The sequence below is a fragment of the Acanthochromis polyacanthus genome, chromosome 9 (assembly GCF_021347895.1).
Source record: "Acanthochromis polyacanthus isolate Apoly-LR-REF ecotype Palm Island chromosome 9, KAUST_Apoly_ChrSc, whole genome shotgun sequence".
Lineage (NCBI taxonomy): Eukaryota > Metazoa > Chordata > Actinopteri > Pomacentridae > Acanthochromis > Acanthochromis polyacanthus.
This window is the reverse complement of record NC_067121.1, coordinates 31,641,565-31,651,493: the sequence shown is the minus strand read 5'-3', so window position 1 is coordinate 31,651,493 and position 9,929 is coordinate 31,641,565. Positions and strand designations below refer to the sequence as shown.

General features: G+C 40.7%; 2 protein-coding genes across 3 annotated transcripts; both read right to left on the bottom strand.

Moving 5' to 3' along the window:
• Positions 1–42: 42 nt before the first annotated feature.
• czib (CXXC motif containing zinc binding protein) lies at positions 43–2,805 on the bottom strand. Of its 2 annotated transcripts, none has more exons than XM_022212832.2 (8): positions 2,731–2,805; positions 2,562–2,645; positions 2,203–2,259; positions 2,028–2,109; positions 1,902–1,933; positions 1,040–1,117; positions 546–611; positions 43–334 (listed from the first exon to the last, which is right to left on the bottom strand). In XM_022212832.2, exons 1-8 carry the CDS (start codon positions 2,734–2,736, stop codon positions 257–259), a joined length of 483 nt encoding a protein of 160 aa, XP_022068524.2. In that variant the 5' UTR covers positions 2,737–2,805; the 3' UTR covers positions 43–256. The 2 variants fall into 2 exon arrangements, with proteins under 2 accessions (XP_022068524.2, XP_022068533.2); XM_022212841.2 differs by having other exon boundaries at positions 2,601–2,645; positions 2,731–2,751.
• Positions 2,806–3,241: 436 nt separating this feature from the next.
• uck2b (uridine-cytidine kinase 2b) lies at positions 3,242–9,777 on the bottom strand. Its single transcript, XM_022212807.2, has 7 exons — positions 9,635–9,777; positions 7,429–7,588; positions 6,659–6,755; positions 6,312–6,454; positions 6,091–6,188; positions 5,624–5,672; positions 3,242–4,708 (listed from the first exon to the last, which is right to left on the bottom strand). The coding sequence occupies exons 1-7, from the start codon at positions 9,737–9,739 to the stop codon at positions 4,572–4,574; spliced, it is 789 nt and encodes a 262-aa protein (XP_022068499.1). The 5' UTR covers positions 9,740–9,777; the 3' UTR covers positions 3,242–4,571.
• Between the last annotated feature and the right edge of the window lie 152 nt (positions 9,778–9,929).

Genomic DNA, 9,929 nt, shown 5'->3' with positions numbered 1-9,929 from the left:
AATGATGGAGCAAAAGTAAAATAAAAATCTAAACTCATAATCTCTCAATCGTCTTTCAATTTTATTGATGCAATGAAAAAAAAGCCTCGTCTAATTGAGAATGGTGATCAATCCAAGACTTGTGTTGAGACAACTTGCTGTGTTAATTCACATCTTTTAATGTTCATCATCAACCAATCCATGCTGTCTCAGCATCCTCAGGAGACAGCCTGAGCATGTTTGGCTGCAGTGTTCATTCCTTCATAACATGATGACATCAGCACTTGATGAACTGGTGTGTGACCTCATATATTCCCACCGACTCCTTGGCTTTCTCATCGTAGTCCGTCCAGTCCTGAAATGTCAAGTGGCGCAGATAAAAAGCATGTCCTGTCACTGTTGTGATCACTACCAATCATTCTCAGTCATTTAAAGAGCTTATAACCAAATAAGCACTGAATATCATTCACTAATCACAAATGGATGACATCCTACAATAAAATTCAGCTTCAAGTCAAATATTTTGAGAAATTTGTGCAGTGACAAGTTAGTCCCTCTGCATTCACCTTTTCTAGTAAGTTGATTTCAGGAAACTGTGTCCCAGATTCTGCTCCTTCTGCAGCAAAGCCAGCCTAGAGGAAGTGGAAAAAAAGACTTAATCATGTTATCTGGCACTGAGAACACAATATCAGAGGTTTTAGATAATATGTCTAAACCCTGAATCTGAGACATTTCTGTCTACACCGCTTCTTATTTTGTGTCCAAATATTTGAAATAACAAACACAAGTACAGAGCTTCTTAGAGGGAATATTGCACAGTGAGAGTACTATCTATTTATCCAGAAAGTGTTCAGGTCACCTGCGAAAGTTTGGATATGTTATCCCTTGATTTACTTACCATCAGTGGCATTTCTTATGTACATCCGTATTCTACCTTGATCTCTGGCTATGGACTTTAGCAATAAAACTGAGGCAAAAGATGGAACAGAACCCACACACTGTGCTTTTTAAGCCACACACACACAGGCTCAGAGTAAAACTTATATTTTGATGTTCTTACTTGTGGTTGGAAGTCAACAGGCTCCAGACCTCGACACTCAAACTGCACCATTGTCTTAAAGCTCTCGTTGTCCTCGGCCTTCAACCCAGAAAACAAACAACAACATCAGAGGAAAAAAAGGGAGAGTGTGACTGTTAACCAAAGCTGTTTTCACTTATAGAAATATCACTTTATTTAAAAGCAGACCTGCAACAATCAACTGGTTAATTGATGAGTTATCACCCACTAAATAAATTGCAAACTATTCTGTCAATCGTCTGATTAGTTTAAGTATTTTTGTAGGGAAAAGAAGTAAAAACTTTTGTATTCCAGCATCTTAAATTTGAATCTTTTCTGGTTTCTTTGCTCTTGTATGACAGTGAACGGAATATTTTTGGTTGTAGACAAAACAAGACTTTTGAGGACTGCCCGTTGCATTCGGGGAAGGTTATTGACATCTTTCACTGTTTTCTAATATTTTACAGTGCAGACAACTAATTAATAATTGATCAACAGACTTTATGACAATTAAAATAACTGTTCGCTGTGAGCCTAATATAAAGAAGCTGCCTTTCACTGTAAAGACAGACAAAGAAAACAAAAAGTGACAACAACTGACGCATTATCCACTTAAAAAAATACAAAATTCATATTATCTCACGCAATTCTTGTCTTTAAATCACTGATCTCTGCCAAAAAGGAAAGAAATGTTCCACAAATGAAAAAAATAGTGCCTCAAAAACTGGTCAGTTTGTTTGCTACACTATCTCTAATAATTCTGAGTGGCAGCTTCAGGTTATATTGAAGCAGCTGACAGCATAAGAGTAAATCTCCTGTGTGGACTGTAGAGCTGCAAGGAAACAGGTCAGGAAGGTTTGCTTACATTATATGGTGTGATTGTGTCTCCCAGGATATCTGTAAGGAAAAAAGTTGACATTAGATGATATATGTGGAGTTTTTAACTCAGGGAATTGTGGCAAAAACAGTCACACCACATTTAAGGGCTTACCAATTGAATTTTCCCTGGCGCATAGTTTACACTTCTGCACCATGCTGGCACTGCCTCTCCCTCCTTTTAAAGGCACACTTTCCTATGGCAAAACACACACATGGGTTGGATATTATATTTACAATTTTTAATAATTTGGTAAATGCAAAGAGGCAAAGTCGTTTTTAATCCTTACCACTAGGGTTATATACTGCCATTTATCTGGGATCTCGCCACAGTTTCCACACTTTAGCTAAATTAAAGGAGAAAACAATAAACAAACAACAAAATGCTTCCACACATAAATGGTTTACCAGTTTTAATAGACTGTCACATTAGTGCTAATGTACTAGCTTAATAAATAGAGAATTACCGGTTGGTTCTACAAAAGCAAAGACAATTTTACAATGTGCATGTGCTTCCTTAATTAGTTCGGGCATAATGTCATAAACAATGCAATAAAATTATGATTATTATCGCGAGAGGAAAATAAGGTGCAATGCTAACGTTTAAGCAGGTACATTAGCATGGTAGCTAGCTTGACAGCCCTCCTACCTTCAGAAACCAGCGGAAATCGTCGCCCAGCGGCCTCACCTTGGTGACATTCTCCAAGGTGGCTTTAAATTGAAGCCCAAACTTCTGTCAGGTCAAAACGAGATTTGAAATTAATGAAAAAAGCTGCACAAACTAGTACAGAGTTTAAGCATGGAGCAGGGATACATACCACCATCTTGGAGCTTCCCCGCTGACAATTTTTATTGATGCGTTCAGGGCTACTCGTTAATTCCAATTCCGAGTCTCAAAAAGTAGTATTTTCCCTTCTACTCGGAGAGTTAGCCAGACAGTAAAATAGTCATAGCATACTAGTAGTAACGTGCGATTTTTATTAGTAGTTTTGACTTTTAGAAACTGGTTATTATCACGTTGATTTAGCAAACATCCATATGAAGTAATATGCGTGAAGTTGAAACCACCATGTCACAAACTGGTCTTTTGATGCAGCGTTAAGTTTGCTTGGTCGCGTTGTTTACAACTAAATCTGGCGTTTCTGCTATGTTTTATGTGGTTTATTATTATTTTAAGTGATCACATACCTGTCAGTACTTGAAGAGAGCATAAATACAACAGCAGACACTTATGCCCCCTAGTGGACTCACTAAAGGCAACTTGGGTTATCAACTTAACGCATCAACAACATTATGCTGCTCAAATAATCACTCCTTCACACAGAGGAATCAGTTGCATCAATTTATTAACCATCAAGCAACTGACGACTTCATTCAATTATAAATCACCCTGCAACCCAACCCAACAGCCATACAGTACAAATCTCAAGGTACAAATCATTCATTCAATTGCACTATACACAACAAAAACGGAGCACAGGGCATATTAACAAGATTCAACAGTTTTATTTTAACCTTATTTGAGTGGATTCTGTATTCTAGTGTGGATACTTACTGTACACGGTAACCTGAGGCAGCTTTACAGAGGCATTGTGGTGGGTCTTGTTGGTTAATGGCCACACACCTGGGATATTGCTGTGGCGCTTAACGCCTCCATCTATTTCTCTTTCCTGGAATTTCAAATCAACTGGTGTCATAAACCTGAGAGTAAGTAGGTTATCTTTCAGTCAGCTGACCTGATTTGGTTATGTGAGTGCATCTAAACTCGGGGAGAATATAAGTATTATTTACAAAGTGGAACACTTTGCTCATAAATCTAAATACTTTTAAAGACAGGAATGCCTGCATAAATGAGTTTTAATCATTACATTTCAATAAGCTAAGGGACAAGCAATTCAAAAATCAGAACAATTCCATTAGTCTGAGTTAACACTGCAGTCAGTTGAACCTTCCAGCATTTGGCTTCATTCGTTTGGTAGTCACGTTACTCTGCATGTGACAATAGATACTGAAAAAGCATGTGTTTTTTTCTGTTGCAGACATACAGAAACAATGTGGCGAACACTTTGTGTAGTAAACAAGACTTATAGTGTAATAGATTACACTAAACCTGATAAGGGAACTTAAACACTGAAAAAAATGGTAGGAAACACTCCCAAGATTGTCAATACAGAGTGCAATCCTGGTTTGTCGGACTAATTTACATCCGTCTCATTTGGAACCCTCCGCAACATTAATCCATCTCCCCCCCGGCCATTAGGGGTTCAAGTTTTATCAGACATAATAAATAAAAAGGTTTCCCCTCCTTTATTCATTATCAACATGAATTTCCATGGAGCAGCAGGGGATACATAAAAAAAAAAAAGAAAACAAAATGCAATCGGGCCAAAAATGCGTGGGATCAAATTTAACCCATGGTCTCATCACAAGATTAACAAGAGCTTCTCTTTATCCTCCTGACAAAACTAAATCCCAAGTTTAACAATTACAATGAAAGTAACTAAGAACAAGAGTTGTCATAATAATAAAAGGCATTTCAATTCTTTTTGCATCTCTCTTTTTCCTTTTCCCTCTTCTTAAATATAGTGATGCCAACGGGCATTATTTACAGCACAACCCCCACACCCCTCTCCGCTCTGTGAAGAGAGGTGTGACGAGGTCAATGAGGCCGGCTGCTTGACTCGGAGGTCCGTCGCTGCCGTGGGGTACTGTGGCCGTTCACGCAGCCGTTGTGACGCTTGTTTAGTCCTCCGTTGAGAATGTCTTGGATGTGCTGTACTATCAAGTTGATGGCCACTGCAAGGAGAAAGAGGCGGTTACACAAAGGGTCAAAACTGATGCAGGAAGGACCACAGACAGTTTTGTTTCATTCATTCTTCCTCCTCCTCGTCAAAACCAAGCCCCCAGAAATGCAGCTCTGTGGCAACTTTGGCACATTAGTCACAGTGTGGTACTACAATCAGCTTTGTTAAAAGGTCACATCAGTCCATGCATTTTATGCTTGGTGTGCTACATTCGGTCAAGTTAAGTCAGCATCCAACAGGAACGGTGAGCTGTTGCTTGTTGGGAGAAAAAATATGAATCAACTAGTCACACAAGATGCGATTAGCGTGTCCAGAAATCTCACTGTTAAACACTATTAAACATTATTAGAAGTTCTGTGTGTTTAACTATTGAATTCTATATTTAAAAGTTGCATTTGTATAATTTCCATTCCAAGTTAACCAAGTTTATTAAGGGGTCCTTAGGAACAAATTTTGCCACTTGCCAGCCTCTTAAAAATGCCTCCAAGTTAACAAACAGGTCCCCACTAAATAAATGGGGAGAGAGCAACAGCTGTAATTTGAAGTCATTAAGGATGCATTAAGTGACGTCTATAATGTTTTTGGTAGTGACTAGCTCATGGCACACCAATCTTTGCTATATCAATGTAAGACCGCAGTTTGTGCTCCTTGTGTGACTCAAACTGACACAAACATCATTCACTGTGACTGAAATACAAGACTGACTTTTTCTGAGTATCACTAACCCTTAAATGACTCCCTACAGTCAGAATCTGATGCTCTCAGATCAATAACATTTGGAGAGTCAAGAGGAGCTGGATGATTCCAGTCCAGCAATGTTCACAAGAGAAACATGTCCAGACTTGTCCACCACACATTTAATGCTGGAGTTCTATCATAAGAATGATAACAATAATTCTGGCCTTACCAAGGTTATCTGCTCCACGTGGAATAATCACATCTGCATATTTCTTTGTCTAGAAGAAATAAAGACAATGTCAAACAATGGTCAAATTAACAGACAATCAAGAGCTTCTTCTTGATCAGATGCATACTGGCCAGAACAATACTTAGAGATCATATTTAATAAATCAATACTTTGTAAGGACACAATACAAGATCACTTTTTTTAAAACAATCCCTTAAATTTGATCTCAAAGGATTGCAATAAATATTGGAAAATCATTCTGTACTGTCCAGTGGACAATCTGCCATAGAAAGATGGTCCTGTATCGATTCAGTCTGCAGCCTTTCTGTGCTGCAGTTTCTTGTTACACTGAACAACATTTACACCAACATCTCCGTGTCAGCCTAAAACTGTGGTACAGTTCTGGCCATCCTGGTGTAGTGAGCACATTCTACACAACAAGCAAACAAGTCAGGAACTTCACTTACTGGTAAACAGAACTCTTCAAAGGCCGGTTTCACAAAAGTGATGTACTGAGCCAACACCTGCTCCAGCTCTCTGCCACGCTCACTGATGTCTCTTAGAACTGAAACAGAGAAAGTACACACACAGCTATTTACCGATACTATACAAAAAGACCACACTACCCACTCCCCGGATCAACAGATAAATTAATAGTAGTTGTGGGTGTTAAAGACTCGCTATACACCTCGACGTGACAGCCGTGTGTCTGGATCTGTGTCAACAAACAGCTTCATCTGGAACAGATCTCTGATTTCCTGTGAGTAGAACATGAGGATTCCCTCAAACAGCACCACATCAGCCGGATACACCGTAATAAACTCGTCTTTCCTGAAAGAACACACACAGAAAAGTTTCCTCCTTTCTGTGAGTGCAAATTAAACACATTAAACAATTAAGGTACGAGTCAAACATCATATTCAGGAACCTATTTAGCATGAATGGCAAGAACTAATCATGTTTGTTTTCTGCAGGAACACATGATTATGGGTTGTGATTAAAGGGCAAATGTGGAGGAAACAAAGAAGAGCTCACCTGGAATGAGTGACAAAGTCGTAAACTGGGATCTGAACAGTCTTCCCCTGCAGTATCTGCCTGAGCGTCTGCAAGATCAGCTCACTGTCGAAGGCATCTGAGGACAGGAAACGGCATATTCTTAGTTGTGACCTTTATATTGTTTAACTCCATTTACAACAGCATGGTGTGCACCTATGGGCACATGTGACTTTGCGCTGCACGTTTGGTAACCCAGGAACCACTGTCGTGTAACAGGTGCTGTGTTCCGTCTCTGAGCCTTAGAGCAGCTGTCTCTGAAGAAGGCGTGCTGACTGTGGGGGTTTCAAATCAGCTGAGAAAGGAAGCAGGAGGAAGAGGGGGCAAAGGCAGACTCCAAAAATGGAGTGTCAGCTTCTGCCAAAAACGCTTTGGGAAAATTATCAACGTGGCAGTAAAACCACACAATCAGTCTTCCTGGACATAAGCCTGATCTAAACATTCTGCAGTCATTGCCACCAAAGCGTTTTTATCTTAACCTTTATAGTGATATCTCAGCCTTATCTGGAATTTATTACGCAAATGATAAGATATATCATTCAGTTTTCAATGCAGTTAGCTGTGTACTATCAAAATTCACACCTGCAATTAAAGTATATTTGCAGATCAAGTCTTTGGTTAAACCAGTTCAAACATTTTTTTTTCCATGAAGTCAAAACTCTGTGACAGGGTTAGGAAACGTGCAGCGAGATAAGGCGCTACGCCCAAAACAGCAGATAAGATGTGGCGCCAACTCTCCAATGTTTCCATACCTGGATGATCAAAATTGAACTGGCCCTTTAGCGCCTTGGCTTTCTGCTCTGGAGTCAGCACCTTGTAGAAGCTGTCCTGGCTGAGGATCGCCACCTGCCGTTGGTGGTGGTCGATCTTGTTCTGCCCCAGCAGCTCCATGATCTTCTCACATACAGACGACTGTGGATACAGACACACACGCACAAAAAAAACAGACAGTTGGAGAATGTCACCTGACGAGCCCATGTGCCTACAGCTTAAAAAAAACAAATCACATGTGGCCCGCAGAAGACAGTTATCATTTATGTAACAAGGAAAAAGGATGGGTAGGTAGTTTCCCATGTTGTGTGATGGGAAACTCACCTAACACCCAGAGGCAAACTGTCCTGAGATTCACCACATTTGTCCTCCCTGACCTCCCCAACGGAAAGAATCCCATGTCCAATGCTGACGGGGCATTCCCCAGCTGCCCGAGGCCCTGATGCCTTTGTGCCGGTAAAACTGTGCTACAATGAATTTGGACGCCCCCACTCGGGAGCTGGCAGGTCGTGTCAATCCACTCAAATGCAGCAGTTTCAAACAAGAGGACCTGACTTTGAATGCACCCTGAAAGCAGTCCAGTGACACTGGCAAGACAAATCATCTAATAAACATTTTACAACCTGAACTGATAGGAAGTTTTGATTTTAGTCATATTCAGATAATCAGGTTTCCTGTTTTGCTTTTTTGTCATCTAACAGGAAGCAGTTTCACTTCAAGCTGGTGGCTCAATATGAAAAATTGCTTTGGACGCTTAAATTATTATGATTATTATTGTTATTATTACTTTTTACAGAAGTAGAAGAGAAGTCAAACTGTACTCCACCCAAGTATTAGTAGGGAGTCTGATGAAAAGGGAAAACCCATCTGAGTTTGGAAATGACATCATCCATATCATGAGTAATTAAAACTGGTCTAGTGTGGCGTTTAAGAGCACCATTAACCCCTTCCTCTAGTCCCCTTCCAGGAAGCAAAACACTGGCTTAGGGCCAGTATGATGATATCTGGGACAAAGTTAGGAGGAGGGGCTAACTGGGATAAAACTAGAGACTGAAGGGAGGAGAGTCTTCCCCCAGTCTCACATTCATTTCTGATTCTGATAAATCTACACTCAAATATGACCGGAACAGCACTGAAAATCCACTAAATGTCGAGATAAATCGCAATTTAAAGTGAAGTATCGTGGCTATGCCTGTCATTGGCGAGCCCTTCTGTCGTGGAGTCGGTTTACTCGAGGTGTTTTTTTCGGCACCTCTAATAAATCGGAAAATACAGGAGATGTGTAACAAAGAAATCTAATGACGTCTTCGAAAAACAGCCACATCTGTATTCATTTCCTTGAACAAGAAGAGGGTCGGCAGCAGCGAGCTGGTCTGAGTTCAGCTCTGCCCACGCAGTAACGGAAAAACTCTGCAGAGCTATTGTGTTTACCTAGCTGGCTGATAAATTTCATCCAGATTTCTACATAATAAGCTCGATTAAAATTTTACTACGCTACTCAATTTGCTCAAAACGTGTTTCTTCTACATTTTAATAGCATCCGAGGACAGGACAAAAGGAAGTGGGTGAAATCTCTCCATAGAGATTTTCCCGCGGGCGGCTCTGTCTGTTATTACTCGCTAAACCAAGATCTAGGTTAACGTTATTTAACTTCAGCGGTAAGTTCAGGTCACTCACCCCGAAATACACATTTGACACTACGACACATGTATTATACTGGCAAATAGGGTATTTGCATATTATAATGAGGACATTCTTGCTGAAAAAATGTGATTCACAATGTTTACAAACAGACTTCAACTAGCTAATAGGTAAGCTAACGGTAGCTATTGTCTAAGCCCACCAGGCACTGCTAGCATGTGATGGAATTCCACGTTAGCTAGGCGGCTAATATCAGTGAGCTCCACTTAAAATTAGCCTAAAGGTATAGCAAGTGGCAGCCAAGAACAAACCAGGGAAACAAACTTAAAATTCAGCACCACGGAGGGTGGGAAAGAAAGCTAAACCAGTGCTCGCAGCAAGCCGGGTGGGTAACCATCAGCTGTCAATCAAGCCTCAACGTTGCGTCGCTGAAGCCACGCGGTCGTTAGCACCCGGCTGCCTGGCAGCTCCGCAGCCGCGATTTAACACAAAATGTAAGCATGACACCTCGCGAAAACCGCCAAACTAGCCAGCTAGAGAGCCAACCTTGCCGCTGGCGGTGCCTCCGGAGACACCGATGAGGAAAGGTTGGCGAATAATGTCGGTGTTCTCGCTGCGGTCCCTTAGATGTGTCTCGCTGTCCCCGGCCATACTTGCAATGTGCCGAATGAGCTGCTGTGCTGTGGCATCATTGTGACGGAGCTCCTCCCACCACACCACCCAGATTGTTATACGGGTGCAATTTAATAATATAAAAACGCAATAATATCTATTTCTTCCCGTAGGTCCACATTGACACATATAAATACCATTAAATCAATTTTAGATGTGCGAATATTTT